Source organism: Apodemus sylvaticus, chromosome 3, assembly GCF_947179515.1.
Source record: "Apodemus sylvaticus chromosome 3, mApoSyl1.1, whole genome shotgun sequence".
NCBI classification, from domain to species: domain Eukaryota; kingdom Metazoa; phylum Chordata; class Mammalia; order Rodentia; family Muridae; genus Apodemus; species Apodemus sylvaticus.
In genome coordinates, this window is record NC_067474.1 from 137,246,300 (window position 1) to 137,271,574 (window position 25,275).

At 41.8% G+C, this 25,275-nt stretch overlaps 1 protein-coding gene across 12 annotated transcripts in view; it reads right to left on the bottom strand.

Moving 5' to 3' along the window:
• Macf1 (microtubule actin crosslinking factor 1) overlaps positions 1-25,275 on the bottom strand; it is a 331,824-nt gene that overhangs the window by 177,779 nt on the left and 128,770 nt on the right. For all 12 annotated transcript variants that reach the window (XM_052177285.1, XM_052177287.1, XM_052177284.1 and 9 more), the window contains exons 3-5: positions 19,211-19,300; positions 14,635-14,712; positions 10,776-10,868 (exon numbers count right to left, since the gene is read on the bottom strand). In XM_052177285.1, the coding sequence (XP_052033245.1) occupies positions 10,776-10,868; positions 14,635-14,712; positions 19,211-19,300 (261 nt within the window). The remainder of the gene's footprint in view (positions 1-10,775; positions 10,869-14,634; positions 14,713-19,210; positions 19,301-25,275) is intronic.

The window sequence follows — 25,275 nt, forward strand, 5'->3', positions numbered from 1 at the left end:
CCAATAAATCCCAAATACTGGCACCCCACAGCTCCCCTGCCTTCTTTCCTACCACATGTATACCCTTATTTTATTCCAGGCCAGCAAAGCCCCTGACTTTATTTATTTATGGTTTTTTGTTTTTTGGGTTTTTTTTATTTGCTTTTTCAAGACAGGGTTTCTCTGTGTAGTCCTGGCTGTCCTGGAACTCACTCTGTAGACCAGGCTGGCATCGAACTCAGAAATCCGCCTGCCTCTGCCTCCCAAAGTGCTAGTATTAAAAGTGTGCACCGACATCGCCGGCATTATTTATGTTTTTTAAGTTAGCTTATCACTGGGTGTGAGCACACATGTCATAGAGCCTGTGTGGAAGTCAGAACACGACTTTGTAGAATCAGTCTTCTACCTTTACATCAGTTCTGGGGTTAGACGCAGATCAGTAAGCAGCAAGTACTTTTACCCACTAAGCCATCTTGCCTGCCAGTCCTCTTGTTTTTATTTTTTTCCTCCATAAGACAAGCTCTCACATATTCTAGACTAGCCTTTAACCTATAACTCACTATGCCGTAGAGAATAACCTTGAACTTCTGAACCTTCTATACCCATCTCCTGGATGATGTGATGGCAGGCATGTACCACCGAGCCCAGTTCAGTGGTGGTGAGGACTAAACAGGAGTTTTGTGTATGCTGGGTAGGAAGTCTCACAGTACCTACGCATCCTTGTAGTAACAGATGCTACTGAGACAGCCTATCAGAGAGCAAATTCATCACCAAGTAGAAATTGCAAACAAAGGTCACCTTAAATTTTGAGTTTACCCTTTGCCTCATTGTGTTGGTGTCAAACAGGTAGGCTAACTTTATAGGTCACCTCTGTATCTCAGGGCAGCTTTGTAAGTACTATCATTTGTCCACAGCTTAGCCAAAAAGCAAGCAAACACACAAAAATCCAAATGTTTTGCATCTCTAAAGTTTGTATTTCATATGCAGCAGAGGCCAATATGCCAATACAAGTTCAAGCATGAATGACCTACAGCTACGTAGCGTGTTACCCAGAATCTGCCTATGACCTTAGTTTGGTGTCCATTTTTCTGAATTCTCAGTTTTGAACCCTAGAAATATTCACTGCAGTTACTGTTGCCTGACAAGACATGTCAAAGCCCTAAACAAGTTCAATCACAAGATAAACTTTGTAGTTTTGAACTTTCAAACTGTCCCATCTCATCCACTCACTCTCCTTTTCTCTCCTCCTCCCCTCCTCCTCATCATCACCCCCTCCTCCATATCTCCTGATCTCCTTTATCTTAGCATTAGAAGCCAAGGGAAAGGAAGAGCCCTCTCCTTCCATACACTCAGTGAGCGCTATCATTAGATGCATCCTCACAGGGAAGCAATTGCATCAGCTCTGCTAAGAACACCACTCTCCAGAGAGAAGAGCAAACACGCTGTAGACAACTGCCATGCTCCCCGAGCCTTCAAGATCCCTCACACTCCATGTTAATGTTAGAAATTAAGCTAGGCTTCCCTTTACCCTTTGTGCTACATTATAACTTCCTGAAGGGGACAAACAAACCAACAGCCCCGACTGAGTATGAGGAATACCCAGCACTGTACCTTGAAAGATAATCTTATCAGATAGTTTCAGCAGTTATACTACATGGATACTCAAAACCTGAGATTTCCCCAGAGCCAACAAGACTTGGTTTTAAGCATCAAGGGACACACCTGAAATAGATTATGCTTGCTAACCTCTAGCCATTGCTAACTCACACTCCCCATATAGGGGTAGGTTTGAAATACTCCAAGATCCTTACTGCCACTTCCTTACACTCCACTTCCATATGCCTGAGAGGCAGGGATCCAAAAGACAGTTTGATTACCCCAAATATACCACCCACCTCCTCCAGACCCCACGATCAGTATGGCTTGCCTCCAAAGACAGGGTACCATCCTCTTCTGAGAAGGGTGTAGAGGTTTTTTCAGGTTCTGTATCTTCGGGCCGAATCCCATGCAGGCGCAGCCCATCGCTGCAATAGCCAGAGGAGGATGGCAAAATGCTCACAGTGATGCCACCGACAGATAAATCACTCTGGGAAGCAGGCATTATGGGACCCTTGTGGGACACGAGACCCACATGGGTAGGCTCTGTGTGAATAGGGTCTCCTGATTGTTTTGGTATCGATGAAGCAACAACAGAACACTTAGCAATCCAAGAGCCTGTGGGAGGGGCACTTGGAACACTCTTGGTTCTCCCCGCTCCGCTCCAGCCCTCTGCAGGTTGGTCTTGCTCTCCCGTGTCAGAGGGGTCATCTGTCCGAGGCAAAGTGCTGCTCTGAGGCAAAGTGCTGCTCCGACATCGGAACAGAGTGCCTCCCTGCTCCACTGCAGTCTCCCCCTGCAAAGGCAGCAGCACAGCCCTGCTGCTGCAGGATGCTGTCCTCGGGAATTCCACCAGTTGGCTCACAGACTTCTCACAGTTCCTTTCTGCTGGGTTATCAAGCAGGTGAGCAACGACTGTCATGCCCTCCTCCAGGGAGTCCCAGGCCCCTCCAACAACTGATGACTCATTCTCCAACAAAAGGTGAGCAGTCTGGATCTCTGCTTGGAATCTCTCCTTTACCTGCACAATCATCCCTTGATCGCCCACCCCGGAGCTGGGAGCCGAGTCTCCAGGCAGCCAAAGGTCTGATGGGGGGTGTTCTGCCCCTCCCACTCTGTGCTCCTTCGGGAGACTCGCTGTTAACTTCGTTAGGGTTTCAGTCTCTTCAATGACTCCAGTGCCTTGCAAAGCTTCTTCCCTGTGAGATGCTTCTGGAGTAAGGATTTTCTTCCCTCTCCACTTCCTTTTGAAACGAACCCTCTTCTTGGGAGATATGGGAGCCTTCTCAGGAACAGCTATGGACTCTTTCGGCTCCTTAACACAGCCCAGTGAATTTCCCATTTCTTTCCTCTCTCAATCCCAGAAAATAAAGCAGTTAAATCAGTCCTCGGATCCCAGAGAAATTCCAATGTCAGCTTCATCGGACTCGATGCACATTCAAAAACAAAAAAACAAAAAAAAAACCAAAAAAACAAAAAAAACCCCAAAAAACAAAAAGCATGCACTATGCCGGCAATCCCTCCAATCCTTTCTCCCTCCCTCCCGCCTCTCTCTGTCTCTTCCAGCCGCTCGATTCAGACAGCCATCTTACAGGCTCAGAGCTGCAACAAGACAAATTTCAAAGCATCTCACTGCAGTTCAGAAATCACTTGACCTAAAAGCAGACAGAAACCGGATTGGCTGCCGCTTCCTCTCTCCAAATATGAGGTAATTGGAGCACTGCCCTCAGTAACACAAACAGAACGCAAAAAGGAGCGAGGAACGGGGAGAGGGAGGAGGAGGGGAGAACGAGATCGTAAGAGTAAATGGAAAGGGGAGGGGAAAGGAAAGAGAGGTACGGTGGAGAGAGGAGGAGGAGAACAATATCAAAGAGGGGGTGGGGGGAACAAACCAGCTCAGCTGGTACTAACTAGCAGAGGAAGGGAAGGGCCAGGGAGACAAAACCAGAGAAGCTGCAATTATGGCTCCCAACCTAGGAAATGAAATATGTTCTAATCACTGCTCCAAGATGCCCAAAGGAAAATAGCAAGCAAGATATACATAATCAAATTTTAACCTAAGAGAGACTAGAGACCACTCCTTCCATTAAGAAAAGGAACAGAGGTATGAACAATCTAGCCTTCCATGGAACATATGACCACCTCCAAAGAAGAACATCTGCTAATTCTGATGGCCAGTAACACAGTGTGGGAAACCTGGAAACTGGTTTTGAGCATATGTTAAGCCTCATGGACAGGTGACCACTTGTCAATACAAGATAAAAGTCCGACAACAGTATTTGACAATAGTAATCATCAATACTGCCTTTGCCACAGCTAGCTATTATATTTTGAGTACTTGCTATGTAACAAGTACTATGTGGAGATACACACACCTATATATAATACATTATATATATATAATTTTGTTATATTTTCACAGCAGCCATGTGTGGCCCAATTTTTAAATAAAGAAAACTCAGATTTAAGAAAGCTGATTAACTTGCCTGAGTTTAAATAACTGGGGGGCGCAGGGGGGCAACAATCCATTTAGACTTCATTCTAACCAGGCAAAATGGTTGATGTGTGTAATCTCAGCTACTGGGAGACTAAGAAGGAAGATTTTCAATGCAAGTCTGAAGCTAGCCTGGGCTACTGAGTGAAACCCTGTCTCAAAAATACCTGTAGAATAAAAGAGACTTTTCACTTCAGCTCCATTAATTACTAGAGAGAGGAAAATCTGTTCTCCGCTGCCATAAAACAAGAAGATATTCCCACAGTTCTAAACTAGCAACCAGACTGCAGCCAAGCAACAAAGAAATCACACTTGCTGCTGACTGGGGAGAGAGCAGCTGCAGACTAAAACCCAGGTGATTTTCACTCAGAGGAGGAAGTTTAGGTTACATTTTAAGTGAGACTCATAGACCACACCCTGTGCTATCAGCAGGAGTCCTCCACTCTGAAGTTCCCAGCATACTGCCTAACAAAGAGAACACACTACAATCTAAAGGCTCTCTGAATGGAATGGAAGAAAGGAAGTATGCATGTTTCTTCTCTGTTGTAGTAGAGTATCTGTCATGTTCCTGCAGTGCCAGGAATCAAATAGTGGAGAGGCATGTGCACCACCACCAAGTCACATACGTGCTGTATATGTATGTGCGTGTGTACATGAATGGAATGGGATTTTGCTATGCTGTCCTGGCTGGCTTTGAACCCCTGGGCTCAACGAATTCTCTATCATACCAGCTCTATGTAAGCTCAAAAACCATGTACCAGCACAGGCCTATCCACCTTTCCTGAAGACCCTTTCCTGAAAATCCCCAAAATAGATCAAGCTGGGACAAAAGGGACAGCTGCTTAGCAGAACTATTACTGCGGTGAGAATTCTCTAGGAAACTTATAGAACTAAGCTTATTCTATTTTTATTTCTGTAAGTCTATTCTTTTCTAAATGTCTATATGTCAGTTGCATCATTTTCTTATACTACAGAAAAAAACTGGTCAAGACAGGAACAGAAGTTTTAGTAGGGTGGAACTAGGTTCAAATTGCTAAGTGGCTTAACTAATTTACTAAGTGATTCAGATTTCTTACCTATAAGATATGGACACTACCACCCACGGAATGGGGTTGAAAGACAAGGCTAATGATATAATTAATGTCTGTAAAGTGCTTGGCTCAGTGCCCGATCCATAGTAAATCTCTTTTATTCCCATTTATGCCTGGAGCTAAACATTAAGAGGCATCCCTAGCTTCCAGACGGATCCCAGTACACCTTTTTCTTGACTGTATTCTAAGATAAACTCCAAGATTTTCTTCTTAGGCAAGGATGCTTCCTTCAACTGCTTTACTGAGTTAACTGACCACAGGACTAAGCTGTGCGTGCACCTTCACGTGGCATAGCCTATGAACATAAGGCTATGCCTTCTCAAAAAGCAAGCTTGTGGGATCTACTTATTTAAGTCTTTTCCTCCGGCTTTTTTGTAGTTAATCATTTATTACCCACAGTTCTCCTTGAGAGAAAACCAGAGTTAAAATGCACAGTCACTCATTCACTCTGTGAACATGAATGGTACTTTATCATACCCCAAGTACTAAGCAACGATGAAGCAGGAGAAGGAGGAAAAGGAGGAGGAGGAAGAGGAGGAGGAGCCAACTGGCATGGTGATGAGGTGGAGGCAGGAGGATCATGAATTCAAGGATAGCCTGGGCCACAAGAGACCTGCTCTAGGATGGAGGTAGGGGCATACAAACTAAAAGTCCTCAACACTTCAAAATGGGCTTGACCCAAACCTAGAGAAAAGACATTTTGTTACTGCTATAAAGACATTGGCCCAAAGACACCAGCTGGTTACTGTTTCAGTTTCCTCATTTGGACAATGTTTAATAATAATAATTAATTAATAAGCCATCATAGCCCATTTATCTGTTCAATCTACCTTCACAGCTTTTAGATGACCAAATTCATGGAACATCCAACCATGTAATGAATATTTATTAACTGCTTATTTTATGACAAGCAAAGACAGTGAAGGCAACAAAGTTCATGACTTTGCTAAGCTTACTCCTAATGCAGGGATCAAGTGTAAACAAACAACCAAACAAACAAACATGCAATATTCCAAATAATAATATTACCTAACTAGTATCATAAGTCATACTGGAGTTTCCAGAGAAATTTGTAGATACGTTTTGGGCAAGGTAAAGGAAGGAGGGCTGGTGAGACAGTGATTCAGAGATACACTGAGTTATCTATCCACCTAAACCCAATCACTACAACTCCTCCCACATAAAGGTGGAAGGAGAGAAGCAACTCCATCAACTTGTCCTCTGACTTCCACATTCCGCCTAGAATTCAAGACCAGATGTCTGGGGCTGGAGAGATGGCTCAGCGGTTAAGAGCACTGACTGCTCTTCTGAAGGTCCTGAGTTCATATCCCAGCAACCACATGGTGGCTCACAACCATCTATAATGGGGTCCTATGTCCTCTTATGGTATGTCTGAAGACAGCTACATATAGTCACATACATTAAATAAGTAAATAAAAAAAAAATTAAAAAAAAAAAAAAGACTAGGTGTCTAAGCCCAAACCCTTTTCTGCAATGGCAAGGTCACATACACACAGATATTCACTGCAACAATGGCACTTTATTCACGTATGTGAAGGCAACAGAGTCCTTATATTTAATTAATTAAGTGTGGCACAGCTGTGAGGTGTAGCACACACACTTTGTACATACTGAGATGAACAAGCCACACTCCTCACCATCACTGACAAATCCCACAGACCTTAGGGTTGGGCATTTATTTAGCTTAGGAGTAAATCATGGACCTCACGTGAACAAGGCTGGAGTGGGCACATTGGGAATACAAAACATACAAATGTTAGCGCATACTGTTATAATCCCAATCTGCTTTTAATGCACAAAATTGCATAAGGAACAATACCACGGAGCAGAAAGAGCAAGAAAGCAACGTATATGAAATGTTTTGCTTCCTTAAAGAAATAGAAGAGGAAAAATGCCTCAGAAGAATAAAGAGCAAAATATTAACTTCTGTGTTATTGTAAAGAGACTATACACATAAGGACTGCATATGCCTCCGAGTCCTTGGAATTTTCTAACTAAAATATATGTTAATATAAAAGAACTCCAACCATTTAACACATATAAATATATGTCAAAAGTATTTTAGAAACTATAGTCTCTCTATAAAGATATTGGTACTACCAATCTAATCAGTACTAATAAAGTCTTAATCTGGAGCCAACCTCTATTTCAACAAAATAATTGTTGAGATTAAAACCGCCATCTATTATCTACATGGATACAAACATTAGTGTTCTACTTCATCAACGCCAACTGCAAAGACTGGCTAGATGGCGGCTTTGCTCATCTCCTAACATCTAACAGCTCTACTTTGTGGATTCTATGGATACAGCTACATAGAGTCACGATATATTACAATATATATGCACATGTTGTAACCTTGATGAGAACATCTAATAAGTATATAGACAAGAAAAACGAATCTTCAAAACTCAAGCCAGACAGAACCCTAGCATGGAGAAAGGGAAACAAGCACAAAGTTCCCTCTTAACCAAGAAGCTATCTGCAGCTGTACGTGCTAGAGAGGAAAAGAATCAGTCTTCTAGGCACGCACATCAACCACCCTCCAGGGCAGGCTCCATGCTCACGAGCAGTTGGCCAATACAAATGGACCCCATGCTGGTTATGTGTATGTAAGGTTTTGTTTTGTCTTTTTCATTTGTTTTGCTTGTTTGTTCTTTCTACTGAGAGAGAAGAATATGAAATTTGATGGAGAGTGAAGTGAGGGGAATCTCAGAGAAGCTGGACGAGGAAAAATAATACAATAAAAGTATATTGTATAAAAAAAAGTCAATAAAGTTGTTTCTCTTTTTAAGAGAGGTGAAAGCATTATCTCCACAGTGTGAGGCAACTCATTGGTTAGAGGAGTACTGCCAGGCCAGATGACCTGGAGCCCACAGGATAGAAGGAGAGCATTGTCTCCTAAAAGTGGTCCGACCTCCATATGTACTCTGCACATGAATGCACATACATGCACTTTAAAGTAAAAGTAAAAAAATTAAATGATATCATTATTTATCATAGGCCCACACCCAAAGTGGGAGGAACCCAAATGCCCACCTACTTATGGAGAAAACAGATGGCATCTACAGTTTGCCCTCTAACGAAATACTAAAGAGCAGTTAAGCTGATTCATGCCTCAGCACAGCTGAAGCTAAACATCATGTTAAAGCAGAGAAGCCTAGTGCTGAGGCGCATGCTTGTACTGACACTGGTGTTTTTATGTATGTATATTACATACAACATATAACATGTGTGTGTAGAGAGGATAATTAAATTACTATTGCCGGGCATAGTGGTTGGTGTGCTCCTTTAATCCTAGCACTCAGGAGTAAGAAGCAGGGAGACCTCTGTGAGATCAAGGACAGCCTGGTCTGCACAGAGAGTTCCAGGACAAGCAGCCACAGCTACAAAGATAGTCTGTCTCAGTAGAGAGGGAAAGGAGGAGGAACAAGGAGAGAGGGGAGAGAACAAAGGGAAAGAAAGAGGGGAGTGTGAGTGAGAATGTTCTAAAGCTGAGGTCACTGGACCTCAAGTCCAGATCCCCAAGTTAGGCTAGCAATTTACAGGCAACACAGGAATACGCAGCATTGTTAGAAGAGCCCCAAGGGGTGCTATCAGCATCTTAATAAACTTAATAAGAGAGACATTCTCAACTCTTTAACAAACTGTACAGGGGAAAAGACAGATTTCATACAATATACATGTATATTGTTTTGGATTCTATTTTGCATTCTAAGCCAAATGAAACTTATTTTTAACAAGTGAGATCACTGGGCACATCATAACATTGATCGGACATGTGATGGTTTTATGAAGTATTAAAATTTGCAACATGAACTTACTGTGCCTTTCTTAAATAAAAGGACCCGATCTTTCAGAGAAACACACCAAAATATTTACAGATAAAATTAAACAAGGTCTGAGCTAAGACTTGAGGAGTGAATTATGCCATAAATGAAATTATGATTATTATGATGTTGGATATGTGGTAATTCTTTACTATATTTTTCTATTTCCATAAACATATGCATTTTTCATTAAAAAATTGTTTATATAGCTGAAAAGATTGCTCAACTGTTGTGAAGGCTAACTGCACTTGTAGATCCAGGCTCAATTCCCAGCACCCTCAACAGGGCTCACAGTCCTCTGTCACTCTAGTCCCAGGGAACACCCTCTTCTGGGCAGGCATGTACAGACATATATGCAGACAAAACACCCATATACGTAAAATAAATACAATTTTAAAAGTAAAGAAAGTATGTTTGTAGTCTTAGGTATGGCGCCTCTTGCTGGCATGCAAAGCAACCTGCCAGACAGCCACACCCTCAGCACCGAACATCTGGAAACAAGGGAAAAGAAAAAAAGCCTCCTAGTGGGGCTTCTCGGGAAAGCAACCACTCCATCATGCTCATCTCTATTGCCACATTTTCAACTGAGAGGCATGATTTTGCTCTTTGGCTTTTAAGCTTCCTTCCTTTAAAGGAGATTTAGCTGCTGTCAAGCTAAAGGGAAACATAGCAGGTATACCTGTGAGTATACTATTAGGTGCTCACAGTGAGAACACTTTGTCAACACGGAAGAGCAACAACCTCCCCATACCCTCAAAACCATCTCTGTTCATAAGGGTTTCAGGAGGTAACTATAGTCCTGTATAAAGGCTCAACAAAATTTTTGTTCCTACTCTGAAGGATATAGCCACTTAGCTCAGGTTCCCAGCTATTCTTATATTCAAACCTTGCCTGAAGACATACTGTAGTTCTACAAAAATACATGCTAATTCCACGCATTCCAAATCATGCTGCAGAATGCCAGCACTGGCTCTAAACCAAAGTTCTAATAAACAAGCCTGTGATCTCTGAGAATTTTCTCAGGGTCTAAGGATTCCAAGATACCTGCTGCTCTGCCTTCCACCAGGAGGTGGTGCAATCTCTCCAACAAGGATGTCACACAGGCCTCACCCCTGGGTTTTTTTTTTTTTTCAGCAATTGGATAGCCTGAGAAAGAGCTTTGTTAGACTGGACTAAAACTAACTTTAAAAGAACATTCTTTTTACTAAAAGAGAGGTGTCTTTTCTAACAGTAATCCAGAATTTTAAAAAATTTGTGCCAATTAAGAACAAAACAGTACCAGGAAGGCCTCAAGGGCAAGCAAACATTTCAGGACACCACAGCTCAGAAAGTTGCTACAGGCTGTGCTCCCAGCACACATACAAACAGCAACTAAGGGGCATGACTAACTGGCAGTGCTTAAAGACCAGATGAGAAGAGTCTTATCACATTGGGTTACACTCTTCACGCAACCTAACAGATCAGGCCCCAACCTCTTCCTACCTCTCATAACGACTTCAATAAAGAAAGCAGACTTCGAATTCCAGACTTCCAGGGATAAAACCAAACCACAAAAGAGAAAATTTCCTGCATTTTCATAGTGCAGTGGGGATTTTGGGATACCATACACACCTCCAGACCTGCCTTACTCCCCTTTTCCAACTCGCCCCATCATCCCATCACTGATAATTGCCAGAGAAGTAACTCAAGTTCTGACTAGAGAAAGCAGCTCAGGCTGATAGGACTTGCACAAACCGAGCAACAAGAAAGAACCCCAGACTGTACCTGGAAGTGCAAGATAATGGTCCAGATCAGGCCCAGGGTCAGCTTGGGGTTGCCATCTGTGATGTCGTCATTGCGGATATTCACTAGCTTTACCTGAAAAGGAAAGCGAGGTGGTCTCAGAGCCCAAGAAGTTTCTTTTCTGGACTGATTTTTTTTTTACTTATTTTCACTACTAAAATGCAGTTCAGTTAATTTTTGGCCTCAGGGTCTATGAATTCTAATACTTTTCAAGTACCACATAAAACAACTTTCATTATTCCAAATTAGGCCCCATGATGCCTACTTTCAAACAGTTGAACCTGCCTCACTCTGAGGTCCTGACAAGTACTCATTCTGCTCATTTTGCTTTTTCTAGAGCATCATATAAATGGCATATAACCTTTGATCCTAGACTGCTTTCCCTCTACTGAGCATAGTTCTTGAGACTCCCATCCAAGCTGCTATATGAACGGCTTGTTCTTTCACTGCTGAGGTATCTTATTGTCCACATGTCCTGCCCTGAGCTTGCCCACTCATCCACTGGAGGGTTTATGGATTATTTCCAGTTTGGGGCATTTCTGAGCAAAGTTCCAAGATTTTTGTTCAGATTGTTGTATGGACATATGTTTTCATTTCTCTAGGGTAAATTCCTAGGAGACATATATATATATAACATATACATCATACAAAATGTCAGATTATTTTCAAGATAGATGAACTATTTTGCACTTTCACCAGCAAAGCAATCTTTGTGAGCATGGCATTGCAAGTGGCTCCGTTCATCAGAACCCTGGCTTGTTCTGTTCTTTGGGGGGTTAAAAGAGATGCCCCTCTCCATTTCCCCTTCTGTCAAAGATCTCTCTTCTTGATATACCAGCCATCTCAGCTTTACTTCTAAGGCCCATTACAAGACCACAGTGTAAAATCCCATTCCAAAACCACAATACGCACAGACCCATAGCCCCTCCTCTTCGATGACCAGCTGTCCTATTTTGCACAAAACTGAGAGGTTTTGTTTTGCTGGTTCTTTGAGACAGGGTCTCTCTGTGTAGCCCTAGCGGTCCTGGTCAATATGCAGACCAGGCTGGCCTGGAACCAAGATCCTGCCTCTGCCTTCCACGTGTTGGAGTGCTGGGATTAAAGTTATGTGTTATTTGTTTGTTTGTTCGTTTGTTGGTTCATTCATTCATTCATTCAGAGTGACATGCCTACATCTTGTATTTCCGGTATCCATGGAGGCTGGAAGAGGGCATTACATCTTCTAGAAACTGGAGTTACAGACAGTTGTAAGGTAGCATGTGGATGCTAGAAACAGAACATAGGTCCTCTGAAAGAGCAAAAAGGACTCTAAACCACTCTCAGGTCTAAAACTGAGGATTCTTAATTAAGCTGTAGGCTTTTAAAACAGAGTGTGCTGAGCAAGCCATTTAATTCAGTCCATTGGTCTTTTCTGTCATTCTCTGACAGAGTTCCTGTTACTCGTAACAAGCTAGGAGAGGAGGCCTATGTTCTGTCTCTTCATTGAACCACCTGTAAAGGACTCCTGTGGCCTCCACTCAGAGGTTACACTAAAAATCATCTTAGTCCCTGCGGTGGTGTGGAGGTAGGAAAGCCTGCCCCTCCTTCCAGGCTGGGAATTCCGATTCCCAAGTCACCAGTCATTCACTCACTGACCTGGAGCTGCTGTGAGGGCAGAATCAGCTGAGTTCTTCTTCCACAGCACCACCCTTTCCCTGAGATGCCAGCTGCCTTGGGCAGATTACCTTCTAATAATTTCCTCAATGTCCTTAGCACCTGACCTTTAACTTTCTGTCCCTACTTTATTGTCTGCTATCTTTCTTACAATCTTAGCCCTCGCATCCATGACAAGTGTCACCCTATTTGTAGTTTGCCTGACTTCTCGGGCCTCCCAGTTCTGCTGACCCTTCTGAGTCTGTTATGGTTATCATTTCCCACACTTAGTTTCTATTGTAGAAACCGATCCTCTTCTCTGTCCCTGTTTGCTCTTCTAGTTAACCAGTTCTTATTTTAGCTTGTCTGGCTAGACCCCTTTCAGGTTTGCTAACTCAACATACAGACATTCTCATAAATATCCCAACAGCCTCCATTTCTCTTGCCATTCATTATTAAATTATTTAAACAAATATATCTTTGTCAATGATAGATAACTTGATATGATGAGTACTGAAGCTAAATATGTTAGGAACATGTTTCCTATCCTTAAAGAACCTGCAGTACGCTGGGGCTAATGGGGAATTAGCAATACAGTAATAAATGTTACATTCGCACATTATTGTGGAAGCACTAAGGACATTTTCCAAAGTTAATTAGACTAAAAAATATGCAATACCATATAATGTCATGTTGGCTCTTAGTGTTGCTGGGCAATCCTAGCCACTCATCGGGGTTCACACTGGGGAGCTGGGCCCTCCGATCCCCTCACCCACTTTCTTCCCTACCACAGGTCAGCAACATCTTCACCCTCTTTCTGTCCTTCTCCCTGTATCTCGGAGCAAGACACAAGTCTTTTTACTTTCACTGGCCAGGCTTAGCGCTACATCAAAAGGCAGAGGCAGGTAGATCCATGAGCTGAAGGTTGGCCCTGTCTCCCTAGAGTTCTAGGCCAGCTGGAGCTACATAGTAAGACCCTCTCTCTAAATTAATAAGCCACACAAATTGCACGATTGGTTCTTATCCCCTGGTCCCTGGTTGTTGGTCCCACTGATTAGAAAGCCCTAAGAGGACAGAGGGTATAGTGACCATCACTGACAGAAGATAGCCAGCTCTAATTCTCTTTTTGTTCAGATCGCTGGAGATGCTAGAGTTTTGGCTCTACAGAATCTTCTAAAATGATTATTTTAGGACTCGTCAAGCTCTTTGTTTTACTTGGGTGGCTTTTGTTCATTTTGTTTTGCTTATTTTGAGTTTGGTCTTGCTATGTAGCCTAGCCAGGGCTCAACCTCATGACTCCCCTGTCTCAGCTTCCAAGTGCTGCGTTATAGACAAGAACTACCGCACATAGCTCTGGAACTCTCAATCCTCCTGATAATTTTCAGTCTTTTTCCTTTTATTGGCTTCTCCTCCTTTGCCTGAAAATCTCCGGCTGTCTTCCTTATATAGGAAAACAATGGTTTTGTCCCTTTGATTTGGATCTACTATACTCCAAATACTTTTCTACTCTCTAGAAACCATTCTCCTGACCAGACTTAGTAGTGCACTTCTATAATCTCAGTACTTAGAAGGCTGAGACAGAAACACCTAGAGTTTGAGACCAGACTGAATTATAAGGCTAGACCCTGCCTCAAAGCAATAGAGTTGAGTGTAGTGGCATACATCTTTAGTCTCAGCACCCTGGAGGCATAGGCAAACATATCTGTAAATTTGAAGCTAGCCTGGTCTACATAATAAGTTTCAGGCCAGCTAGAGCTACATAGTGAGAACTTCTTTTAAAAAGAAGAATGAATGAATGAGTGAATGAATGAATGAATGAATGAATGAAGACATAAATAGTCATTCCCTTAAGTCACTACTGGGGGTTGGCTAAGTGAGAGTCCTTGCCTAGTGAGCATATGGCCTTGGGTTCAATCCCCAGAACCATGAAAGTAATCATAGCATGAGTTAGACATTTCTCTCAGATGTGACATGTTTGAGAAATTATACCAGACTTCCCCTGTCCCATTTCATGACAATGCAGCATTTTGTTATACGGTGTGATTTCCCCATATTCTTCACCAGGTTCTTACACATTTTGTGTCCTGCCCCAACCCCCAGGGTCCATCTTTTAGTTTAATCTTTGTTCATGAACACTGATCCTCTCAAAAAAATACAAGTTCTATGTAAGGATGAAGAGTCAGAACCAGAATCCATCAGATGTTCTTACCTGCCGCTGCTTTAGGAAGTCCAGGGCAATCTGTACATTCTGCAGCCTGTGAAAACGCATTCTGCCCTTCTCTCTGGGCTGCAAGGAAGAAAAGGGATGTTAACTTTAGCTGTGGTAATTTACCTCTACACAGCCTTTCCTAGGACTACAGGAGCACACGGAACTGCTCACGGCTGAAGCAGGCGTGGGAGCATGAAACAAAGCACGTTGAAGAGCAGGGCCTGCATGTGCCCAGCAGGCTCTCAGCAGCTGACAATGCTTGCACACCACTCTACATCACACAAACCCACAAGCTTATCTGAGTCTAATGCTGTATCAGAGTCACCTCTGGGGGGCGGGGGGGAGACTGGGAAAGGGGAAATCATTTGGAATGTAAACAAAGAATATAGAAAATTAAAAAAAAAAGTGGGGGGGGGGGAAGAGTCACCTCTGCACAGGCTATTCTGTATTGGGGAGTGAGGTTAACAGGAACACAGAGTATAGCTCTATGACTCTTAAAATGACAATTATTGGGGCTGGAGAGATGGCTCAGTAGTTAAGCACTGACTGTTTTTTCTGAGGTCCTGAGTTCAATTCCCAGCAACCACATGGTGACTCACAATCATCTGTAATGGGATCCAGTGCCCTCTTCTGATGTGTCTGAAGAGAATGACAGTGTACTCATATAAATAAAACAAATAAATCTTAAAAAAGAAAGAAAAAAAGTCTATCTGCATAATTAGTATTAAGTAGGACTAATCTCAGTATAAACCTGGCCAGAGAAGGACAACTCTGGGAAAGCAAATTTAAATACAGAGAATGGAGTTACAGGTGCTCAAGAAAAAATTCCAAAATGGATGACAGATTCTAGGAAGTAACCCATCTCTCAAGGAGGTTGAGTGTCGAAGGAAAGCTGCTGACCCCCAAGTGAAATTCTTAGAACAATAAAATCATAATGGTGATGGTTATTTAAGAATCACAAATACAACTGTTTCTGCTACTTAATCCCTGGGTCATACTACAAAGCAAAGTAAAGCCACCTCCATCTGGTAGCTGTGACCTCAGTCGTGCCTGTGGGGAGCTCAGTAAGGATTGCCCGCCCAGGAAGTGCTCTAAGGACAGGCATCTGCTCTCGCATCTCTTGCAGTGCTGCTTGGTTTTTCTAAAGCTGAGACTGAAATATCACCCTCATCAGATTACACCCAATTCATTTATAAATATTAAACTAGCACAGCTAATTAAAGGTCAAACAAATATAAGGTATTTCTGTAGTGGGATCTGCAATAAGGAAATCTTATAACAGCCAAAAAGTATCCTAACACATGGAGGGGGATAAGAGTGTCACTCTGCGTACACTCCGGCATTTCTAATCATCATTCTCCAAATGGAATAATTTGCAGAGATACCAAGGCCTCTCTGCGTAACAAGATAACTTCTTCTGTGAGCTTTAGGGACATTTTTTTCAGCAAGAACCTTTCCTCAATTATTTCACATCAATGGAAAATACAGCTTAGAAAATGACAGTCTAAATGCAATTGTAAGACCATGGGAAGGGAGATGCAGAGATGACTTTAAGAGGGCACAGGTTGGGGGTGTTGTCCCATTTCTGGAGAAAGATTATGGATTCTAATCAGCAGAAAAGGCTCCTCTTACAAACATTACTCTATTCCTTATGTACCCTCCACCAATAGTAAATAGCCCAAGAACATGCAAGTTAAATTTCTGTCCCTTACAGTAACTAACAAGATTACTGTAGATTACTGACCAAGGCCAGAGTATCTCATGCAGTGAGTTTGCAAACAACACTCAACTTTGAAAACAAATGGCATGTGCTTAGTGAGAACCCAGAGGCTAGAAGTAGAGAGAGAATACCGTTAGTCAATATTGTGGAATTGTGAGCAATTAATTTTCATGCTGTCAGCTAAACCTTCCACAGTTCAGCAGTCAGATTCAGACAACACAAGGCCAGCAGAAAGCCATAGGTCTCCAGGTCACAAGCACTTGATACGCCCATGTACTATGATTGGTTTTGTGCCAACCATTCTCAGATAAGCAAAATAATTGCTGCTTCAGAATCATCTAACAGTAGCAATAGACACAATTTTAACCACTTTCTTTGGGACCCATATTCCCTGGTGGAAAGAGAAGGCAACGGGTGACCAAGTTACTTGGAGACCTTGAGAAGTCTGGCCTCTCTGTTGGCTCTGAAGCGCCAACTGGGATGCCAGCACCCCCAAAAGACCTACTACATCATCATCATCTTCCTCCTCCTGATCCTCGCTGTTTGTATGGCGCCAGGAGGGCATGCTCACCAGACGAAGGGTCTTCAGCCCTGCTGGCTCCTTTGTACACCAACCAAAGAAAACACAATAGCAGAACAGAAAAGAAAACACACACACACACACACACACACACACACAAGAGAAATGAATAAATAGTTTTTATCTAAAAGTGAAAAACCTCCCATCTCCAAAAGAAAGAAAAAAAAAAGAGGCAGGCAGATTTCTGAGTTCCAGGCCAGCCTGGTCTACACAGTGAGTTCCAGGACAGCCAGGGCTACATAGAGAAACTCTGTCTTGAAAAACAAAAACAAACAAACAAACAAACAAAAATAATCAGATCAACAGCAGAGCAGGGGACACTGAAGGTTTTTATTTTGAGCACATCTTCAATTCTTCATGTCCACCCACCCTACATTTGTGATTCTGCTATGAATGGAAGTGATGACAAGAACAACTCTGAAAGATATCAGATGCTTTCTGGTGAGAAGATGATATGAGTATTTCCATAAGCATGCATGTCTTCAACGGTTAAGAAGAAAAATTAAATGGGAGCACCTTTACCCTGTGTGGTAAGCAGTATCTTAAGAAAGAATGACTTTCTAATATGAAAACCACTGTTGATACACCTATCAACTGTATGAGATATACTTGACTGCTGAAGAATAAGAATGGAATTCTGATATCTTACTAGATTAATAGACGAAGGGCAGTCAATGGTTCAGAGCATTGGCTGCTGTTCCAGAGGTCCTGAGTTCAATTCCCAGTATCCACATGGTGGCTTACAGCCATCTGTAATCGGATACAATGCGCTCTTCTGGCATGTAGGTGTGCATAAAGCATTCATAAAATATACAAATAAATCTTAAAAATAATGTTAAAAAATAATAATAAAATAAATGAAGGCCAGATGAGAAACAGGAATTACACATGCTAACTATGCTAACAAAGGCTCATGGCAATTCTGACCACTAAAAACACATATGAGTAATTGCACTACCAAGAGGTTTGTTTTTAAAGTAAACCCAAAACAAATGGCTCAGGAAGCCACGCCCCAATCCTAGGAGTTGAATATCACATAAACAATGAAATCTATCTAATGTGCCAAATACTATTCTTTTAACACAACAAACAGTGACTAAGAATCCACCAAAGCATTGAGTGGGCTGAGATTTAGAGTGCTTGTACTGTGTGCCTCTGCAGATCTCTTTCCCTCACAGATGCTTCCAATATTCAAGTGTGGACGTTTCCAATGAAAATTGCATTGCCTATAGCATCTGAAAGAAAGACACTGAACCACAAAAAACACTTGCTTCCATTGTGCTTAGATATTTGAAACAATGGCCAAAGGAATGTTATTTCAATCCCTTAAACAAAGCAAGTGTAGCCAGGCAGTGGTGGCACAGCCTTTAATCCCAGGACTTGGGAGGCAGAGGCAGGTGGATTTCTGAGTTTGAGGCCAGCCTGGTCTACAGAGTGAGTTCCAGGACAGCCAGGGTTATATAGAGAAGCCCTGTCTCGGAAAACAAAAAACAAAAAACAAAACAAAAACAAAAACAAAGCAAGTGTAAGAGCTATTCAGTGACAGGTCAGAGGCTCCACCAGGATTCTCTATAGGAAAGGGTCCCCCAAGCACTGGGACAAGGCCAGCAGATTTAATTATCTAAGGAGCCCATAAGCATTGCTTTATGAGGACATGCTCAGCCCAGCTTCAGCACGTTCCCACATCTGGGAGACTCAACAAATCATGGAGGAAAGTAGGAGAAACTCCAAACACCTGGGTTCTTAAATTAAACTTCAAATGCTTAGCTAAACACAGAAAATTAGAATAAAAAGACAAAAACATAGTAAGAGAAAAGGGGAGTCTATACAAACTAGAAAAAAACCTATAGGAAGAAAAATGCTATTTATTCAAAAAAAAAAAAAAAACATGAATAATGTTCCTGAAAGATTAGTATCTAGAGAGAGAGATGAGGTGACTAAGATGATGTCAGGCAGTACAAAATAATACTATTTCTGATTTTATCAAGGCATGAATCCTAAAGCTGGAGACATAATTTAACTACACAGTGCCTTCTAATTATACAGGTAGGAGTTCTCAGGTTAAATCCTTAGGGCTCAGGGTACAGAGGCCTCACGTGACAATACATAATGTATAAATTGAGATGATGTCACCTGTAAACTATAGGCCTGAGTTAGAAATAAAGTGTTATCAGTAACTCTTCTACTTCTCCTTCCCACCCAATGGAGCAAGCACTAAAGGCCGCTGCTACAAGCAGCCTTGCTTACAGGACTCTCATTAGAAAAAAGACGCTTACCAGTTTGATGCCCGAGAGGACCTCTAACAGGGAGATCAAGTTGTGTCCATCCCGAAGGTCTTCATAGAGGTCATTGATGTGCTTGCGAACCTGTAATGGGAGTATGACAAGCCAGTCATTACCTGATCTAGAATCATTCGATCATCCTCCAGGGGATGTCAAGTTCTAGATAAATCTATGAATTAAAAAATGTGAATCAAGAAGCAATAATAAAACTCAGGAATTTCCAAGTCCGAGTAAAATCCATATGGAATAATAGTGTTTTTATAGCACCATATGTGCTTTCTAGGCTAAAGCCAGGTTGATCATATACTAAAACAACACTGGGCAATATTCCAGAAAGTCTGAAAAAGGAGATAGGGACTCAACTATCCTGAAAACATTTCAAGAATGACTATGCAGTAAAATGTGACTGGTGGAGGGCTAAGACGGCCAGATGAGCCCACTCAGTGTCAGAAAACCCTTCCGGGGCACTAAGAAAAATCCAAGGGCAAGACAGCTAACATTTTATTCATTATACTTCAATTTGACCTTCTCTTCCATGATCTAATAATGAATAGAATCACCTTTAATTTTTAAATTGTACTAATTGAAATAAATTCAATTTTATAAATAAACTATGGTAAAAACAAATCTCACTGTGGCAAATGTTGATGTCAAACACTAAACGCCTTATATTTTATCTCATATACCACTCACCCCTCTTGTGAAAACCGCTCTTGTTGTTTCTATTTTGTACATGAAGACTTAGACTACTAAAGCTCACAAAGGGGAAGTTAAGGTGACAGTAGATCACAGTTGCAGAAACTGATTTACAATGAACAATAGTTTTCAAATAATAGAATATCATTCTGTATCTAGACCTAAACACTTTAAAATGTATGTACAATATAATACTTTCTCCATCACTGTCTTCATTCTAGACAAGGAACAAGCCAGATCTTTGGTTCAGACTTAGTAGCACTGCTGATTTCCATGGTAAAAACACTTCTACCAAAACCAACTTTAACTTGTCAGATGTGAAAAACTTTATGTGTTTATGGCTTTTATTTTATATATAATTTTAATTATAAATTTTAACTTAATTTTAATAATGATTATGCTTCACAACCATCTTACAAAATTGCTGAAAATTTAGCATTGAGCTGTCATGAGTCTTAGGAGCCAAACCAACAGCAGCTCAGCATCCTGCCATCGAATGGCTCAATGGGATTTTATTGTATTAATCCCAGCACTTGGGAGGCAGAGGCAGGTGGATTTCTGAGTTTTGAGGCCAGCCTGGTGTACAGAGTGAGTTTCAGGACAGCCAGGACTATACAGAGAAACCCTGTCTTGAAAAAACAAAAAACAAAAAACAAACCAAAAAAACCCAAACAAACAAACAAAAAAAGATTTTATTGTAGAAAAATTATAGTTTACTACCAACAACTGAATGGATCATGAAAGTTAGAAAGGAAAAGCTCTAGAGGAATTAAAATTTAAATACAGCAGCAAGTTTAAAGTGTAGAGAAAAGGCCCCCAAATGTTTTTAGAGCAGGTAGAACTATTGGCATTCAACCTGGGCCAGCTGAGAACTTCATTTCGGAAGTCACATGCACTGAAACATTAAAGACATGGGAACTACTGGGTTTTTAAGATAGGGGCAAGAAAGAACAGTGTGCTAGGGGTGGCACCTCAGGGAGAAGCTGCAATTGGCAGGCAGCATATGGAAAAGCAATCAATCAAAAAAGGCCAAGTGAGGTGAACCTAAGCAAAGAAAAGGAAGAAGCACTAAGAGACTTAGGGAAAGATGAAACGAGAAAGCAGAAAAGGCAGCGCTGCAAGGCTCAGGGAGGACGACGGCCACAGCTGTTGTAAGCTCTTATACAGAGACACGTTATTATCATCCTCATCATTTCATGTGTGTACTGCACGTGCATGTGTGTTTGCATGTCTGTGTGTGGCTCTCATGTCTATGGAGGTCAAGACAACGTCAGGGGTTAGTTTTCTGACCACAGAGAGATCCCAGAATTCAACTCGGGTCATCAGGCAACCACAGCAAGTGCTTTTACTCACTAACCCATCTTGCTGACCCGTTAAAAAAAAGGTTATGCCCCACAAATTAGTGTAAGCTGCTTGTCTGTGAGTACACGCAAGCATACAAGTGGGCAGAGGGAAGACATTCTCAAGGGAAGATATAATTGAATCATACCATAAATTAATGGAATGTTAAAAAAAAACTGTCAGGACCTGGTGACAGTTCAGTGGTGAGGTGCTAGCCTGGCGTGTAAAGCCCTGGGTTCACCATCTGGTATCATTCAAAGAAAAAAGAAAAAAAAAGAGTACTGTTCAAGAATACTTTCTGAAGGGGATAACATTTGAAATGTTAATAAATAAAATATCCAATCAAAAATAATAATACTTTCTGCTCCTCCAGAAGACCTGAGTTTAATTACTAGGACACTGTAAGGTGGCTCACAACCAACCACCTAGACTCTAGCTCCCGGAGACCCACTGACTTCTGGTATTACCATACACATGTGGCACATGCACCAACAAAAATCAATCTTTTGTAAAGGTTAGAAAAAAATTAATAGTTGATTATGAAAAGGGACAACTGTGGGCTGGTGAGACGGCTCAGCAGTTAAGAGTACTGACTGTTCTTCTGAAGGTCCTGAGTTCAAATCTCAGCAACCACATGGTGGCTTACAACCATCCGTAATGAATTCTGATGCCCTCTTCTGATGTGTCTGAAGACAGCTACAGTGTACTTACATATATAATAAATAAATCTTTAAAAAAGAAAGAAAAAAAAGAATAGGGAAAACTGCATCGAGTAAGAGATTTATTATTTTTTTTAATCACATATTGACAGGCATAGTGGCAAACACCTATAATCAGGCATGGTGGCAGACACCTATAATCGCAGCACTCAGGAAGCAGAAACAGGAAGATGAGGCAGTTGAAGACCAACATAGACTAGAGGAACTTAGTATCAAAAAACTACACCATTCATGCCTTTCCATTTTAAAAAAAATCCCATTCCTTTAACTTGGTATACATGATTCTTCTTGGGCTCATTTTGTCTTTGAAATGGGGTCCTATTACATTGTCTAGGCCACTTTGAACACCTGACCCACATGATCTTTCTACCCCTGCTTCCCAAAAACCTGGGCCTACAGACATGCACTACTATTGGAAAGTGCCAGAGCTGGGTCCCGACCACAGAGTCCTTATTTTTAGCTGTGTTCTTTCCATTTAAAGGCTTCTAAGGTCTCTACAGCAACAACAACAAACAACAGTTTTCATGTGGCAACAGTTTTCCTTGATAGTGAAAAACTTGATCCTCTAAGATAATGTTCTAAAAGGAAGCACAACAGTTTAGTGTCCTCCATCCAAATTTTGTAGAACAACTACATCACAGAAGAAGTGTTAAAAGATGAAAGTGTGTTTCATATTCTCATGTCCATTTTTGAAAAGATGGGTAAAGGATGTGGTGTTTAGTACCTGTATATTGTGTGCAAGTCCTGGGGGTTCAATTCTCAGTACAATATCAACACAGGGTCAAGGGAACCTACACTTACATAAAAATATAGGAAAAGTGAGAATGAGCCAGCCTGGAAACTCAGATGGATTTCTGAATTAGCTGGTTTCTAAAGTACAAGAGGGAAGTCCACATTGAGTAATTAGGTACATTTCTCTCTAAGATTCTAACACACTAAAAAATAGATGACAGTTAACTTTTACTCAGAAAGACTTGTGCTCAATAGAAGGCACAAAAGTAGAGTCCAGGAATGCCTACTAAAGCCAGGAAGAGTGAGGAGAATGACCTCTCTGTCTGTGGACTCAGAGGAATATATCTTGTAGTCTAAGCTACTCAGGTGGCTGGGGAAGAGGATTTAAAAAAAAAAAATTCCTCCAGTACTGAGAACTCTAAATCGTAATACTAGTCAACTTTGATTGATGGAGGTTCGGTGGTGGGTGGTGGTGGTGGTGGTGGTGGTGGTGGTGGTGGTGGTGGTGGTGGTATAAAATTCACAAAAGGTTGCTTTATCACTTTTAATAGACAAGCTTTAAGCATAGAAGTGGAGAATCTATAATTAAGGCCAAGTCAGATGGAAAGAGGGGAAGAGTGTGAAAATAAATACACCATTTGTAAGTAGCAAATCTTCTCAAGTAGCCTGAGCAGGAGCTGCATTTCAAGGAGTGCTGGGAACCCTTAGCTACCCTATATCCAAATGGGTCCTCACTTAGACAAGGAGGTCAGATATGGCCTTACACACAGGGAATCCCAGCACCTGCAAGACTGACATAGCAAGCAGGTAAGGTTGAGGCCACTTGGGCTTGAGTGAGACTCTGTCTCAAAAACCATACACCACAAAAGAAAAAAGAGGGGCAAGGAGGGAGGGGGCAGAAAGGGGGAAAGAAACAAAGGGATCTGGAAATGACAGTGAACATTTGGAAATATATGCTGGTATAACTGAAATTCTTACTAAAATCCCAAGGTCCTGTGGCCTCTAGACTGTACATGTGAATAAAAATGAAAAGAATCATTCTACCTGTTGGGTTTTCGAAGTATCAAAGGGGCTACTCAGGGGCCAAGGTGCATATTTTACATACCAAAGCAGACCTGGCCTCCAGATTCTTCCAGCATCCTTCAGTCCCTACCTGACATATCCCACGCTCAACCCGGAACTTTCTAGCCCAAAAGATGGGCTATCCTTTCCCCAGAGGCTCTTCCCTATATAATCCTGACATTCTGCATTCTGGTCCCTGTCTCTCTGTCTCTGTTGTTGTTCCCCCTCAACCCCCTTCCTTCTCCTGGGCTTTCTCTCTTTCCCTTCTCCCTCCCCTGGCAATTTCCCTTGCTTCCTTCCTCGGGGCCAGTGAGTTCACCCACATGAAAGCAGCTTCCCAATAAACCTGAGAGAGAGAGAGAGAGAGAGAGAGAGAGAGAGAGAGAGAGAGAGAGAGAGAGAGAGAGAGAGAGTCAATTTGGCTTGAATTGGCTCATTTTACTAGAAGAGAAATAACTTGCCTGAGGAAACATAATCACATCCTTAATGTTTTGAGACAGTGACGTCTTTGTAGCCCAGGCTGGTTTTGAACTTACAGCAATCCTCCCAATCTAAGTGCTAGGTTTATAGATATAGCACACCATTCCCAGCATCCCATCCTTTTCTTGGGAATCTTTTGGGGAAGATCTATTTTATAAGCTACAAGAATTTAGACACAACTCTGTATTATCAATATAGGTAAAATGTAACATGGCCTGATTTTCCTTTTTGATGATTCTTGCACAAAGAACAACTTTCAGGTGTGTGGGCTTACATTTTAAGTTAGGTTGTTTATACATTTCAGATACTTATATTCCTAACAAATATCTTCTAAGATTGATCAGTCCTGTTAACAATTAATAAAAGAGTTAATTTTCTTACTCTAGAACCCAAGAGAGTCTAGATCAACTAAATCTAAAAAGAACAGCCTATTTGGTCTTGCTCTTTCTCTGGCCTAAGAACTAATCTGAGTGGACTTGCAAAGCCAAGCAAAGCTGCCCAAGTTTCACAAAATTTTCCTCCCTATGAACGTACAAAGTTCAAAGAACTCACTCTTAATGCAATGATTCTGGTTACCAGGGTCTGTGTCCCACCCCCTTAATATTACAAGATGAAAAAGTGCTGTTGGAATGTTAAATCTGACAGCCTGGAAAATGTTAAAAACTAGGTAGGCAAGGGTTTAAGCAAAGCTCTGCCTGGCCTCCAATGTGGGCCGATGCTGTGGTGTTCCTCTGTGTCCCTTTCCCAGGTCTCCTGCCATCACACAGCACTGAGGCAAAGGTCCAACAGGTACCATCAGCACAAAGGAGCACTTGAATGCAAACACAAAGTTTAGTGTCCAGCTTGAGTCAGGACATTAGGCTCATCCACCTGTTAAGACAGGTGTGAGGTATTGAGGGCGTGTGAAGTAGAAAGGCCTAGTAGTTTTGGATATGTGACTTATGAATGTCCCTTACCTCAAGTCTCTCACTAGCCGCACAATCTTGGGGCAATCATCTCAGCTCCCTAATTTCCATCCTCTTTTGTAGT